The 16792-nt window shown below is 46.3% G+C and overlaps 1 protein-coding gene across 1 annotated transcript in view; it reads left to right on the forward strand.

The window, feature by feature from the left end:
* Nucleotides 1–4432: 4432 nt before the first annotated feature.
* Nucleotides 4433–16792, forward strand: part of PPP2R2B (protein phosphatase 2 regulatory subunit Bbeta) — a 61893-nt gene continuing 49533 nt past the window's right edge. The window contains 2 exon segments of the mRNA XM_015875487.2: nucleotides 4433–4612; nucleotides 4750–4827. Coding sequence (XP_015730973.2) covers nucleotides 4603–4612; nucleotides 4750–4827 — 88 coding nt within the window. The 5' untranslated portion in view covers nucleotides 4433–4602.

Below are 16792 nucleotides of genomic sequence, written 5' to 3' on the forward strand. Positions count from 1 at the left end.
TATGTGGCTTCTGAGGATGGCTTGGACATTCTTCTTGTAAAGCAACCCAAAATATCCCATAGCCCAATTTAAAAGAGAACACACAGCAGTAGTACTTCTACAAGGCTTCTGTTAGGGTTTGGTCTCCTATGTATGGAAAAGACATGAACAGTTTTTCCACCCTGCAATGAGTGAAATTGCAGGACTGTCCCGCTAGGGGACACTGGAGCTTATGTCAGAGAAGGTCCTCGAAACTCCGAGTTACTTCAGAGGACATCACCTGCCCAGAAGACCGCTGGGCAGCCCCTCTTGCACTCACGGTGTTATCAACTGAAGCTCCATATTCCTTCTACAGTTCTACTCCTGGTGAAGAGTCTGCAAAAACCTGCATGTCATGGGGTGCTGTGTGTGCATCTGCTGGCAGTGCAGTGCCCTCGCCCTTATCTCGTGCAACACAAAGCTCTGTGGTCCCTGTGCTGCACGTTCCCTTTGCTGTGGTGCCACTTGGGCACAGAGCTGGCTGCGTTTGCTTTGAAAAGGTCAGCAGTGAATTTCAACTGCATATGAATATATCCAGATCTGAAGGGTGCAAAGTGCTCTATGGAGGGTTGACTTCTGCAGAAATGAATGCTCTATGTATAGCTTTGTGAGGAAAAAAAACCCTGTTATTTTAATGGGTCTCCTCAAGGATCTGGGAAGTTCAAAATTACTCCAAAAAACTCTGAGTTTGGCCTTACAACAGTGAACACAGACACACATCAAAATTTGCTGGTTTACAGTTATGTGATATATCTATAGATGGACTGGGAAGTAAAAAGTATTCCTGCTTTCCCTCTTCTAAACTACCGCAAACCACAACCTCAGACACACCAGGGAATGTCCTCATTCTGTGTGCAGCACTCAGTCTCACCAGCATCCACAGGCTGTCACACACAGCTCAGGCAGATGCTCCCCCACTGCTGTACAGCGTTCACGACTCAGTTTCAGAACAGGATGTGGTACAGTTGGCAGCTGACAGCACACAGCCCATCAGTACTTGCATGGAGGCCTTCCCCAGGCACATTTGATTTTAGGAAGTTCTCCAACTTCTTAGAATAAAAGAACATTTAATTTGCACACAGAGAAGAGAGATCAGGTTTGCAGGTGGGCTTTTTTATACATCAAAATCGGGAAATGAGCTTTGCTACCAAAATACTCTCCTGGTAAGAACTGATGTTCTGAAGGAAACAAGTTCAGCAGTTACAGATGATGGGTAGCACAGCAGCTCCACATGGTTTGCTGAGAATTCGCTGAAGCCAGTAATTGAGCATAAAAACATGACACCATTCATTCCACCTGCATCTTCTCCAACGTGTCAGATGGGGACTCAACCAGCAGGGCCCGTATTTCCAGCCTGGTGTCCGCAGTACAGTGGTATTGATTATCGGGCAGCTGGGAGGTACCTGAAGCTGAGGAGTCCTGCCTGTTGTGCCCAGTGCGAACAGCACAGTGCAGGAGAGAATGGTGCGATGTGAACAGTGCAGGACTGAGAACAGGGAGTGGCAAAGGCTGCTGGGCAAAGAAAACTATACCGAACAGCTGTCTGTGAAAGGGAAGGTCCCGGGCTGAGCTCTGCAAGTAGCACAGCATGCAGATGAGGCTCACAGCTGCTCGTCAAACCTTCCATCTGATCTCCACCAAAAACCTTCCTTCTTTCCACTGCCTGCATTCAGATACATCGTGCTCACCGTCTCCCCCTCCACTCACAGCTTTCCCTTCAATGCATTTCTTTCCCCTTCTATGGTTCAGCATCAGACGTCAGCTCACCATGAGCTGCTCCAAAGCTCTGACTGTGACTTGAACTGCTGGGAGGCGCAGCATGGCACAGCACAGCGTGGCATGGCACAGTGTGAGACTGTCACAGCAGCGCTGCTGTCTGAGCATGGCCAGGATTCAGGGCTTCTTTTTGACAAGATTCAAAATGGTTTTTTTCTTTTCTTTTCTTTTCTTTTCTTTTCTTTTCTTTTCTTTTCTTTTCTTTTCTTTTCTTTTCTTTTCTTTTCTTTTCTTTTCTTTTTTATTGATTTCCTTTCCTTTCCTTTCCTTTCCTTTCCTTTCCTTTCCTTTCCTTTCCTTTCCTTTCCTTTCCTTTCCTTTCCTTTCCTTTCCTTTCCTTTCCTATTTTTTTCTTTCTCAAGTTTCTGCATTCTTCCAAATGAATGGAAGTTGTGCCTGGAAGTGACTGCTGGCACATCCTTACCCAGCTCTGTGATTTGTATTATTTCTGCGCTATGGCAAAGTTCCTGGCAAACTTACATCCAACCACAGAGGGATGGCCTGAAAGCAAATTAAGGAGGTCTGTTATTCAGGCAATTATTAATATATCTGCCTGAATTCAACTCGTAGAGACAGAAGGTCATGCCATAGGACCTGGGGGGTTAAAATGGCAATTGGGAGCTCTGTGTATTTTTTTTTCAATGCCTTACACACCTGTGAAACTGTTACAACTGCATCACGAGCTCCTGACTTTGTGTCACAAAACAGCTGCCTTATCTTTGGACCATGTTCAGCATTTGGAAGAGCTCAGATGTCCAACTCCACGTTCCCATTGCTGAAAGCTCTTCACAAACATCTTCGGCATCACCCTGTGAAATACTTTGAAAACATGTAGAGAACATCACCCAACACGTGGTGTTTGTCATCTTCAGAAGAGTCACACAAAATGAGACAGATGTGTTTATGCACATAAAAATCTTTGCAAAGTGCCAGAATGTCATCTGAAACATCAGTAATCTCTTATGCAAGTGATACATTAATAAAGCTGCAATACAAAGCAGTCATAGGTTGGCAAACAGAAAAGTAAGGACTGAAGGCTCAAATCAGTCTGGTGGTTATGCAGAAGTAATGATGATACAGCAGATTTAACTGGGAGCTTGGCAATTCCTGCAGCACATCCACATGTCCATAAAACCCCATCCCTTACATTGAAGCGTCTGGGAGCACAGTAAAGCATTCACTTCTTCACTGAGCAAAAAGACACTCTGTTCTTCAGATAAACATTATCAAATGACAGCTATCCACCGAGCATGAGGCTTCCACAGTGTCCCTGTAGTGACTAAACAATAAATAGTGACATTATTATAAGAGGAAAATAGCAACCACATAAACTTTACCACCATAGTCAGAAAAGGAAGTATTCGTTCATTGGATTGCTTAGGGTAGAGAATCAGAAATCTTATTATTGTCATAACCACATCTAGAAAATCCCACACATGAAAATATTCTTGTCTGATGGGTTTGATTGCTGTATTTGCTTTCCAGCCTTTATAATTCACATTTCAAATCAGAGGGAAAAAAAAAAACAGCTGTTGATTTGTATGAACTAACTTGCATAAATGTTCTCCCTCCTATCCTCCTGGGAGATGGCTGAGCAAACATGAGCCAGGGAAGCATATTCCCTTAGCAAAAGTCATCTTCTGGCAATCCAAAGAACTCCTCCAGCTGTGAGCACGCGTTATCCCACTAGCACCATTATTCCCTGATGGGTAAATCTGGTGACAGTGACACCAGAGAGGGCTCCTCAGGGCTGCAACACCCCCAGGTAGCCACAATGCTTTTAATGTATACATTGATGTATACGTGATATATATTGACTGTCATTAATATATAAAACACAACCATCAAATAAATAAAAATAGACAGAAATCTCACAGAGACATGGACGGGCCATGGAAGAGTCCAAGGAACTCAGTTACATCTCGGACCATGACTTATCTCCCCTGACTCAAGTGTTCCTTTTCTTTTGGGGGAGAGTATCAGGTTGGGGCTGTATCTCAGTGTTACTCCCACGTGAGCCTGAGATCACTGCCAGGTGCTCAGATATTCTGCGACACGTTTTCCCTGTGTGTGATTCATGAATATGATGCTATTTCCTGCCTTTGTAGATCCACTGTGCTGCTTTCTTCTTGTTTGGAAAGTGCTGTGGGATGAAATGCTCTGGGATAAAAGGGAGTGAGTTGTCCTCTGAGGCTGTGGAATTTTTGTGCGATGTGAAAAGGGAAAATCTGCTGAGCTGTCATAAACTGAGGGATAGTAATAGATAAAATCCTCATTTCTCTGAATGTTATAATGGGGCATTGCTATGGCAGCAACAACAGCTGAGATCTGCAGCTCGCTGGTGTGCCCTCTGGCAGACGTGCCTCCAGGATTCTTGTAAAGCAACTTCAGTGCTCTTCTGCTTCCCAGGGGGTTCTGGTAATGTTATGACGGACCATGATGTGACTTTATTCTGATGGGATTTGTTACCAATCGGCTCACAATGAGATGGGCCATAAAATAGAAAAAATACCCATTAGTGGTAGTAGTAATCATAGTTCTCTTTTTCTGTCTTACTTTCCCTTTAACAGTGATGGAAAGGATTGGGGCCATTAGTATTCTGATGGAGAGTGGCTGTGACAAAGAGTGTGACTGCGGGGCCTCCTGACTGCTCTGTGTGCTGCTGTGATGTGGAGGGGACGGCTCCAATTGCACCATTCTGGGACTGGCCCTGAGATGGTACAAGAGCACGCAGACAGACGGGTGATTCACAGTACAGGGACAATGCTCTCAGCTCTGCCACACTAACCCTGTGTGTTGACTGGGAGAATGATACCAGGTGAGTTTATTTTCACACAGAGACTGCTGATATTTGTATGCCAGTTTACATGTATGTATGTATGTGTGTTTGCTTAAAAACGGGCAAGCTGTATCCCAGAATCACTGCATCTTCATTCTGCATCTGCTTCCTGGCAGGACTTGGAAACCTCATGCAGGATGTGCTGTGGTGCTTCAGTCAGGTGAAGGGAACCATCGATGTCGGGGTGACAGAAGGTAGGTTCCATTTCCCCTTGTGCTGCCTGCGGTCACGAAGTATTCATTTGTTGCCTACTTCTTGCACAGGGCTGTCTGCATGCTGGGGGGTAGAGGGAGAAGGTGCATCCTTTTCTCTCCTGATTTCCTTGTGTAGAGATGGTAGGAGGGGTGGTAACTAAAATTAATAATTGAAACCAAAGGTTGAATTGGAAGGCATTGTGATTTAATAGCATCAACACTATTTGAAACATGTTTCCCTTGTTTTTGAGCTTCTATTTGCTTCAATGTCTCAGGGAACTGTGTGACACACTGCTCTACCATAACATCCTTCCTGAGAATCAGCTGGGTTCTGTTCCTGGCTGACACAATATTCACTTGCTGCCCATTCGTGTACTGGTATTAAAAATTAATTTCACTGACACAGATATGTATCTACAAGATACATGCATATTCAAAGACAAGGAGGAGCTGGTGCAGGTGTATGGGAGATCCAGGAGCTTAGGGCAGCTCCTAGGAGAGCCAGTAGCTTTCAGGGTGATCTGTGCTCCTAAATCACTTTGGCACTCCTGCAGGCATTCAGACAACGTGTGAATTGCAAACACATGGGCAACTGGAAAGGAATGGATGTATTCCTTTCTCCTGCCCTTAAAACTGAACGTGTTTGTGCTGCCCTGTGCCTCCTGTGATGATTGTTTGGTGCCCAGCACAATACTGGACTTCCTCCTACATTTTCTTGTTCTCATTTCACACTTTTATCTTGCTTTCTCTTACTGCACCGCTTATTAATCCAGAGATAGAACAGAAGAGGCATATGGATAAGGCCACATTCAATGAAACCAGTAACAAAAAGGCATCCGAGTTTGTCAGGTCTTATCAGCAAGTGCAAATGGCCTCAGTGTGACTGAGTGGAAAGTTCTGTTTTGCTGGTTTTGTTTTTGCTTGTATATGAATACAGGCATGTATGTGTTCAGATGTGTGTTGTATTCCCATACAACTGGTAATCACAGCCTGAACCTCTGATTAATCAGCTGAGGCGAGTGTTGGGTCAGCTGTGGGAGCACAGGTGAGAGTAATGGAGCTGTGCTCCCAGAAGGGGTGGAGACTGTCTCTACCTCCTCTAGATCTCATTTAAGGGCTGACCACCACTAAAGCAACATCTCTTGGAGGTTGCTCCCCAGTGGAGATTGCCTCAGCTTTTCCCAGTAAAGGCATCCATATCAGTGAGTCTTTCCTTATAAGTAACCTTCTGAATATCTGTTACCATCTTTGTATCATTCCACCTAACAGTGTGTAGCTATGAATTAAGTGTCATACTTGTGCCTACATCCCAGTTATCTCTCTGTTTATTAGAAGTTCATTTGTAACTTGTTTGTTTTGTGCCCATCCTTATGATGCATTTCTGACCTTCAGAAATCTTGGCAACATCCAAGCACTCTGAATTTAGAGATCAGTTTTGGTTATTAATGGGATGCATACAGTTGTATTTGAAAGGAGATGCTACTGTTATGTTGATAGAGTCCTACACTCTTCAGTGAGGAAGAGTCTCCTTAAGCTGGATGTGATGTTATTATTCTGGCTCTGATGTGCTGAAGAGACTAATTCTGTGTGTTTGCTCCTTTGCCTGTGCACATAAACCCTCACAGAGATACTCATGGAGTTTATAATTTTGTTCTGTTCTTGTTTATTGCTTTTCTTGTTTATTGTTCTGCAAGCATACATACAGCAAAGCTGCCCACTGATATCACATTGATAGCAGTGGCTCAGTTACATTGGTCCCACTGCAGTCAGAAGTTTTACCCGGGTTCTGGAATATTGTGCAGCTGGAACATCCTCCAATCCTAACAGGCTGCTGCCTCCTCCAGCTCATCTGGCATTTTATTACACCTGCTTGCTCTCATCTGTTTGTCACAGAAGTCCACAAGTGCAACCAATAGCTCCAAATCAGTGGCTGTGTTCACTCATTCAGAGTCAAAAGACAGTTTTTGGGCTTATTAAGCTGACTCAGAGCCTGGTTTGTGCTCCTGTGTGTTGATTTCATGTCTGTGTTGCTAATTAAGCTCTAGTGCATATCCCTCCACGTGAGGTGAGATGCATTTCGTTAATGGAACATAAAAAGTAAGCACATCTATTTAAATAGATAAAATCCACAAAAATACAGTGAAGGCCTTTTATTTTGGTACATTATTATAGTGAGGTGGAATTAATCTGCTTCTTGGGGAACGTTCATGTCTGTCTTTAAGTGCATAGTTTCTCAGTAACAGTGGAAGATCTTCACCTTCACACAGAACACAGAGAGGCACAACATTCATATTTCTGTCCCATGACAATGTTTCAGAGACAGTTTCATGTTTCCAGATTAGTGTGTGAAATAATCTCATCGTGAGAGTCGTGTATGGACACATACAGGTGGTTGTTATAAAGAGCACTCGATTAAAACACTGCATCCTTGTTTCCTGGGATGGACTTGAGATACACAATGGTTCTTAATCAGCCACCCTCACTTGTGTAATGCAGATGTAGTGAGCACTCTATGCACTGTGCAGGATGGCTTTGCCCTGCCAGTGGTGAGACCTGCATTTGCCTTACAAGTCCAGAGTGGATGTTTTGAATGAAGAGATTCATGTGCAGTGAAAAGCTGCACTCCTCAGTGCCACAGGTGCTTTGCATCTCGTTGGTATAGATGCAGTCATGTTGTCATTGTCTGACAATGCAAATGAGACTGCAGAGAGATGATGAAACTTAACAGCTCACATGACACAGAGATGTTCAGTGAGTTGGTCCTAAAGCACAGAGTACTTAAACATCAGGAAAACGAGAGATTAGACCAGCAGCTTGTCGTGCTATGTCCCTCCAGTCTGCCCTCCTCACACTGATTCTTTCCATCGTGTGCACCTGAGTGGCAGCTGCAGAGCTGGTGCAGAGTTTGGATTGCACTCAGGTGTGAGGGTTTGTGCCTTAAGCTCTAACCGTGTTTTGCTTCTTAAATGCTGCATGTGTAACAGGATGTTGGAAAGGCAGAATTACAAGTGCTTCTTTAAAATAACCTGAAATACGTTTTGACTGTATGTGCTGTGCTTTGTTTCCGAGTGCTCTCTGTGAACCCTCAGGTGACTCCAGGTCCCTGCAATCTGAGGGAGCAAAGCCGCTCGGCTGCTCTGACCCCACAAGGCAACACGTAACTGACGTTACCTTGGAAATCCTATCTGCGTTTTGCTTTTGCGCCGGGAGAGCTGCAGCGTTAAGAGCACGAATGACCCGGGCAGGCTCCGCACTCTCCCTCCCGCAGCGATCGCGGCTCGTCTCCTTCCCGGTGGCGGAGGGGCAGCGGGCGTCAGTGCGGCCGGGCCCGGCAGGACGGCTGAGTCAGCGATCCGCCCGGCCGCGCCCAGCCAATGCCGCGCCGGTGCCGGCCGGGCGTCCCGCTCTGCTCCGCTCCGCCCGCGGGGCTCCTCCCGGGGCCGGGGCCGCTCGGGCGGCCGGCGCTATGGGGACGGGCAGCGGCGGGGCCGGCGGGGCAGCCCCCGCAGCGAGCCCCTGCCTGCGCCATGTAGGCTATCTGGAAACAGGAGGAATCCTCATGGAGTGAGGAGGGCTTGCTTCATGTTTTCCTTTATTTTTAGAGGTTTGGTTTGTTTGTTGTTTTTTTTTAAGCTGTAGATGTTTTTTTCGCCCCTTTTTAAATACCGTTTTTTGAAAGATGAAATGCTTCTCACGTTACCTGCCTTACATCTTCAGGCCTGCGAACACCATCCTCTCCTCCAGCTGCCACACGGAAGGTACCGGCCCGGGGCGGGGGGCGGAGAGGGGAACGCGGCTGCAGCGCAGCGCTCTGCCCGAGCGATCGGCCGCTCCTGGCAGGGCGTGGAAAGTGCGGCTGGCGATGGTGGTTATGGCAGGAGAAGGTTCAAAAGGGGCGGGGGGGGGAGCTCAATAAGTATAGCAGAAAATGATTTTGATTCTGTAAATGCATGTACCAAGTGTGCAGTAATTGTGTAAACCAGCAAGCAGCAGGTCGGGCTTAAGGGAAGACTTTCTAGTTCTTGCCCTGCGTGGTTAACAGGTTTATGTGGTTTGGAACTGGAGTGCTGACTTCATCTGTATGCTCCTAAGAAAATGGAAAGAAAAAACCCCCGCATCTTGCTGCTCCTGCATGTGCTTGTCAGTGCATTTTCTCATTCAGCGAAGCCTGTTTCCAGGTCTCAGCAAAGCAGCTGTTCAACTATTTGGGTTAAATGTGATGCTCTCAACAGTGCTTGAACTTCATGTTTTGCATGTGGGAATGCAGAGCAGCAGGGCTGTGTTTTGCTGGGACTCCGGTGAGAGCTCTCCCATAAGGAGTCCTTTTTCATGCTGATTGATAATCCCATGTGATGACTGCGTGCAGGTTGGCTGTGTGTGAGCAATCAGTTCTGTGAATCATGTTCAGTCGTTCCCAGCTTCCCTGTGTGGAGTCACAGCACTCTCCCTCGTGCTTCCCAGCCATAGTCAATTGTGGTGGATAAATCTGTTGGTTGGCGAGCTATGTCCAATTGTACACATGCTACTAAAGCCATGGAACTGAGGAGGAAACAGGAGGCAAACCCTTGTTAAGTTACATGTGAATAAGGACTAGTATTGCCAGTGTTGCTTTGAGGTCGTTCAAGTATGTTTATGTATAAACCTGATAAATGAGAAGGAAGGACTGATGGTTAAATGTGCTACAGTAAGCAGTGGACACGCAGGGGAATTCTGGCATAAAAATTATAGCCATTTTGTGATTCCTCAGTAAGGGAAAGTAACCTTCCTGTCACTCAGCTTTCTGGTACTCATTTGGCTACTTCAAAGCTGTACATGGAATGAAATTCCAACCACATCCATGAACAACATGAAAATCAGAATGGTTACTGTAAGGGATGTGTGGTCACAACTATTTTTGGGGTGGTTGGCTTCAGTCTCTGTCCATGTCAGGATGTAGCTACAAAGTGATATGGCAGGTAATACCTTGCCTTGGCTTTTCTGCCTGGCTGAGAGTGTTGTCAGGTTTAAGATATGGAGAGGAAGGGTTGAGCAGGAAGGACAAAGCAACAGGCGATGACTCCAGGCTGGACTGTTCTGTCTCACTTGGTTGCTATGATTTAGTTCAGACAGTATAGACTTCAAGAAAGAAATTACTCTGAAATCTAATGGGGTAATTTTATCTGCTTAGAATGACTCGGACTAATTCCGGAGTTAGTTACTCTGGAATTCTTTCTTTGAAAACCTCTTCTCTGATCATTTCTTTTGTTTTCATTTTGACTTTGTCCAAAGGCGCTGCTCCGTAAGATAGTCTAAATAAGGACTTTTTTTGGACAGCTCTACTGGAATAAGTTATGCAATAGAGAAAGGGACGTTGCTGTGTTAGGGGAGGTCACAGAAGAGTACTAAGAGGAAAAAAAATTAGATTCAAGAAGGAATACCATACTGTTGTGTTATCTGTTCTCATCCATTGCAGAAAAAGAAACTTGTGCAGAGCAACTTCTCATACCAATTATCAGATGTATGTCATTAACTGGGTGAAACTGAGATCTGAAGAGTTCGAATGACTGCAGGCTGAATTGCTGGCTGAACTGGGATGAGAACAGAGGGAAGAGATTTCCTCCTGCCTCAGTCCTCTTATGTGGCTGCAAAGGCCAATGGAGCAGACAAGAATCCTCTGCATGGGGTCCAGCAGGATGCAGGGCTTGGCCCAATGTGTCGGACCGTTGAAGCTGCACTTGGGGCTGTAGGTTGCTGTAGTGGGGCACAGACACTCACAAATGGATCGAACTTCTGTGAGGTGAAGCTGTGGTGATTCAGTGATGGGATTCAGATGCTGTCCAGGCCTTTACTCAGCCTGGGGCTTGGTAGGTCTTTCAGGTTCTGCTCCACAAACGGATGGTGAGCAGGAGGGCTGAGCCTGTAAGTCAGAGAAGGTCTTTCCCTCTGTCAGCCCAGCAGCAGTGTCTGTCTGCATGTCACCCCACACCTGTGTCTGTCCTGAATGAGGTCTTCCTTTGCACACCTTTCTAATGCCATGGGAATGCTGCAGCATCGTTACCTTTACTGTGGATGTGCTGGATTCTGATAATGACCTAAAAGGAGAGGGTTCATCTGGAGGGAGCTGGCACCTTTATGTTGGGTGGCAATGTGACTTGTTAGTGCCATTGAGCTCTTGGTGCTCGACGTCATCCTGAAGTGTCAGCCCTCCTCATGCCAGGGAAGTGACGCAGTTCAGCGCAGCGTGTGCATCTTCAAATGCTGTCAGTGTTGGCCAGCTGAGCCTCAATGGCAGCTCAGTGAAGCATTCAAACAGGTATTTAGTGTGATGTGTTTGAACTCAAATCTGTTCAAAAAATACACAGAAACTGCACTTGTGTCCCATTGGCCCTAAAGGCATGCCTGTAGCTGGGCTGAAGATGAGGACTTCAACAGAATTTGAGCCAACAATACAACATTTTGGACTCAGTTTGCTACCCCAGAGCTGTCTGAGGGTGGAGTATCACTGTAGAAAAGCATTTCTCAATCTTTCACTTAGGTTGCAAAGCAACTACTTGGGTTTGTGTTGTTCTTGTGGTGATGTAGGCACTGAAAATTAATCTGAATATTTCTTTGATACAGAAGATGTGGACTTCTAACAGTTCCTACAGTTCCTATTTGCTGAAAAAGGGTTAAATGGTACCTTAGCAGAGTTGTATGTATGTTGATGTTAGGTGTGCTCAGAGCTGTGGAGGAGCTGTAGCAATGGTACACCTGGGGAATGTGTTACACAACTAAACACTTGAGTGTGAACACAAATGGGCCGATCACAATAACTGCTTATTTTGTTCAAAAATAAAGCTTCTTTTATTTTTCTGCAACACGTTCAACTCAAGGATGTGGACAATTGTTTAAACCCTGAGCAAGTAATGCTCAGGAAAAGTCTTTGAATTACACAAACAATGTCCTTTCCTGCAGCCAAGGAAGTGAGCACAAAGAAGGGAAGTGAGAGCTCTGAGGTCACGGTTACAAAGTTTTGGTCATGTGTGTGTTTTATTTCTCCCAGCCCTTGCACAGAAATGCATTCCTGTGTTTCCTGAGCCCAGCTTTGCAATGTTGGCTGCTCTACCAAAGTATTATTTGGAATACTTCAGCTGAAGCTGAGATATAATAACTACTCCTGTAGTTGTTATTCAACCTGTTGATGTGCTCAGGAGATCTGGGTTGTTAAGGTATAGAGCAGGTCTTTTAGTGTCACAGAATGTGAATGATGCACTTTTGATACTTCAGTGCCGAAATTCTGAATACTACAATGAGAACTTATCACTGCTGCTTTCAAACTAAGTTCAGAAGAAATATGTGCTGAGGATTTTATGCTATTTCATTCACTCTAATGAAGTTGAGACGAAGGTTGGAGTTGAGTTGGTGCTGTGGGGGGGGGAGGCTCAGGTGGCAAACTGGTAGTGAAGGGTTTTGAAATCCTGCCATATTTCGTCTGAGCTGCTGCAGATGTGGATTTGGAGGGAGAAACAGTACAAACATAACTCATTTGAGAACAACAAGTGGTGTGGGGTGCAGGAAAAAAGTCACAGATCACAGCTGCAGAACTGGAAAACAAGGAGTTTGCTGTACAATTACAAGGCATCATCTGGGTGTGAGTCTCATTAGTTACCATCTCTATTGTCTTTATGACGTTATCCCCCTGGCTGCAGTTACTGCCCTGCTGGCTGCTGGCTGGCCCTTCTATTGAATTAATGCTGGCTTTTTGCTGGGAGCTGGTATTGTTAATGTTTTACCTATTCTGAGCTACACTCAGTAGGATCACTGGCACAAGTGTGGATGTTCAACATTGCCTGGGCATCTAAGTATTGGACCAGGGCTGGAGTAAAACACGGATAGATCTCACGATGATGTTCTAGAAGGATTGTTGTTGTTTTCCCTGCTTTTTTTCCCTTGGTTGCATCTTTGTGTTAACACCTCAATCAGATTAATTAAGAAGTATTCCCAGGATGAGGGCTACACTGAAGCCCAGAACAGCTCCAAACCCCATGGTGGGAGGTGGTCAGCAGAGGGCTGTGTGGGAACTGCTGCCCTGGGCTAGAGCTGTGCTGTGCTGTGCTGGTGCACACAGTGCCCTCCTGCTTGCTGTCCACCTTGGAATCCTCTGGAGGCTCTGCATGTCCTGCAGTCAGCACTAATGACCAGCAGAGCTGCTCTGGTGACATTGCTGTAACAGGTCCCATCCAATCTGTGCCTGCTGTGACCCCATGCATGGACCCCACAAAGTGCTCTGTGTGGAGCAGCTGCTGCGCTGATGTCTGCGGCCGTAGAGCTCAAGGGCTGAACGTGCAGTTTAATAAATTGATTTGAATGAATAGATGGGGGGTAAATATGACATGTTTGAATGTTCCTTTCATGGCCTCTGGACAATGGCTGGCTCCCAGGCAGTGCATTGCATGAGCTGCAGCTGTGTGGTGGCACAGGGCAGTGCCTGGCAGGGCTGCACAGTGAGGGAGGGCACAGCCCTGCTCCATGGAGGGACAGCATGACATTGATCCCAGTGTCATCCCCATGAGGGATGGCACCTTGTTAATCTCCTGCTGAGCAGCCTCTGTTTTTCTGACCCCAAATCTGTACTTCCTGCTGCTTTAGGAGTGCCACCTTCGGCATCTCCTTAATACCGGATGGTCATGTTGTTCAACGTCTGATCAATACAGTTCTCAATGGCAGGATAAGCAATAAGCATACCCCAGCAATTGATGTGCTTAACAGAATTGATGTTGAGCTCAAGATTGAATACTCTTTTAGTGAAAGAAAAGCATGCTAAGTAATGAAACCAGTATTAAGTGGACAGTTTCCTGACCATCTTAATGCCTGTAAATTTCAGCAATTGAGAGGCCAAAATGTGGCTTTCTTGTAAAGTAAAGCTTTAATTCCCAGATGACTTGTCTCAGCAAGGCTATGAAATAGGACAGCAGTGTGTCTATGTGTCAGAGTCACCAAGGTAACTGTGTTTTCATTGAAGCTCTGCCTTTCTGGAGGTGACCCCGAAGGCCGTAATGTTTCTTCCCTTACATTTGAGCTGATGTTAAAGCTTAAGCTCGAGGGTGAGTGTTTTAGGGGATCTTTAACACCATAGCTCTACCAAAGGTGCTTTAAAATGGAGCTGTTTTCCTTGGGGGCACCCCAGGGCTTGGATTTTAGCATTTAGAATATTTCTGATTAATGCATATGAGAAACAAAAGCAATTATTTCCTCGCGTGCTCCAGACAGCAGCTTCCTCTGTAGTGGCTGCAGGTGGGAGCTCCAGAGGTGCCCCCATCTTTAGTGTGGCGTTCTATTAGGATAGCGGGATAAATACCGGCTTCATGGGGAAAGCAGTGAACCCATGAAGGACCGTTCGTGTCGCAGCTGTTGGAAGTGCTGTAAGAGATCGCAGGCGTTAAACCGTCAGTTAAAGGGAAGCGCCTGAGGGTGGCAGCCTGAGCAGCGCCGAACAGCGTCCTGTTCCCCGGCTCCGTGCCGATGCTGTGCGGTGCCGATGATGCTGTGCGGTGCCGATGCTGGGTACCTCACGGCTTCGCAGCCACAGCCTCGGCTGCAGGGAGCGCTGAAGTGTCGATTCTCCTTGAGTTCATTTCTGGAGATTATACCATGGGCCTTATGCTTCAGCATCCGTTTATCAGTTTTGTGTGCCGAAGTGTTTGTTTGGTCGGGCAGCAGCAGGAGGGAGCTCCACAGCTGCCCTGAATTATCCTGGAGGAGAACGCACATAAATGACACTTGAAACAGTGCTAATACTGCAGAATGGTATGTGCTGTATATGCACAGTGATGATGTGTATGTTTGCAAATACTGTTGGTGTAACTAGTAGTCTCTAGAGAAGCCATTAATTTAATGGCAATGGAATCACAGAATGGCCTGTGTTGGAAAGGACCTCAAGGATCATGAAGCTTCAACATCCCTGGCAAAGGCAGGGCCACCAGCCTCCACAGTTAATACTAGTCTAGACTGCCCAAGAGAATGGAGAATACTAAGCTGAGGCTGAACTTTCTACAGTAATTGAATTCCCTGATTTAGCTGTTCTTCAACTTTTTGGTTTGAATGTTGTATCAGCCCCTGCTGTTTGGTGAACATCAGCCTCCCCCTAATCTCACCACATCCTTCCATGTGCTGGCATCCAACTGCCTGCTTGGTTATTTCTATAACAGTGAATGGAGTTAGTTTTGTGCAGCCAGAAATATATGTATTGTTTCTAGTGGGGGGGGGGGGGGGCATCCCCAATCTGCCGTTATCCAGATATTGGGCATAGCATCAAAATGAAATATGGTATATGAAAGCTATTTCTCCTCCCAGTGAGCTTAAGGCTTTGTTTCTTCTGCATCAAATTCTATTTATTTGCTTGTAACATACTACTGTGGAATTGAAACACAGTCCGGCCCTTCTGGATGTGTCAGCAGCAGTTCTTGCTGAGTGCCAGACATGGAAATGAGGTGCAATGGGAGAGGAGGGAAGCAGTAGGCCGCTGTCTGGATTCTTCTGTACAAGGAATAACAAACTTCCCACACAAGAGGTGATGGGGAGCTCTGTTAGCAGTGTGCTGCTTGCAGGCTAGTGTGGTGCCCAGTCTGGGGCTGCTAGGTTCAGTTATTGGTATTCAGGAGTGTTGGTGGTAAGCACTGATCTGTTCTCTCCATTAGGGATGAGTGGAACACCCTCATTCTTGTGGTGGTAACTCAGGAGCTGAAAATATCTTTCCTTGGCTGTGGTGGATGCATTTGCTTTGTGTTTTCCTTTGTCCACTTCAAGGCCACTTAGGAAAACAAAAACATTTTCATTATTCATATGTATTCTTACAGGTTTTTATTTGTTCTGTATCACCTTTGGGAATTTATAAAAGAAGATGATTATTTCAGCTGTCGCAGAAACACAGAGCTTTATAGTTGCAATTATATTCTCTCTATATGTTTTTGTTGCCATAGAAAGCAGTCAGATATTCTACTGTCTGAATGGTGATGCTTTCAGAGCACTTTCAGTGTGGAAAGGTGCACTTGGCACTGACAGATGTTGTGTTGCTATTATGAACTCAGCTTGAAGTCCCTCCTTAATAGGTGGAATTCTGTCTTCTAAGGGGCAGGTAGTCAAAGATAAGAGTGAAAATGCACTTGGGATGGGATGATTTCTTCATACTTCATTATCTGATCCCACACCCAGGCTTTTGGTGTCCCCCAGGGGTGGCATAGCACTGGTGCTTGGTGCTGGGCTATGGGACGGTACTGCAGCGTTGGGGGGTGGGTGTGAGCAGCAGAGCCCCCCCTGTTTTGCACTGTGCTGGGTTTGTGTCCAGGTGCTTGGGAGGCCAATGGCTGCTGGTGCCCCTTGGTATCCTCCTGCACACTGAAAAGGGGCTCATGAGCTGGGACAGACCTTTATGCATTTCTGAGTGGTTCCCGTTCCTCCTTCCAGGATACATGTTGCTCTGGGCCCAGGAGGCTGTAACAACAACAAAGAATAGACACTGGGGAAAACTAAACATTGTCTTCTGTTATCTGTCCCCTGGGAGGAGCCCAGGTGCAGCTGTGTGAGTCTGGGGTGCAGCACTGGCCGTGATTGGTGTGGGGTGGTGCTATGGGAGGCAGCTCGCCAGCTGTGAAGTGCTGGCATCAGAGTTAGCATCCTTCTGTAACCACCAGCAGCCCCATGTGCTGCCATTGCGATCCTCAGAGACCCACGGCAGGTCCTCCCAGCTGTCCCTGAGGGTCCTGCCAGGATTCCCATGGATCTGTGTCACATCTTCTGCCTGTGCAACTCTGCTGACTGCCTGTGGATAATCATTGCTCCTTTACTGGGGATCCTCTGCCTGTGTCTGTGTCACTGAGCTGACATCAGCACAGCTGCACCCTGCTGACTCTGGGAAAGCTGCCCCTTCCCTGGATGAGTCATGTCAGGAGGCTGCAGCAGCAGACATGAGGCCTGTGGGGCCATGGCTTGTAATACGTCTGATGGGGCT

Source organism: Coturnix japonica, chromosome 13, assembly GCF_001577835.2.
Source record: "Coturnix japonica isolate 7356 chromosome 13, Coturnix japonica 2.1, whole genome shotgun sequence".
Classification (NCBI taxonomy): Eukaryota; Metazoa; Chordata; class Aves; order Galliformes; family Phasianidae; genus Coturnix; species Coturnix japonica.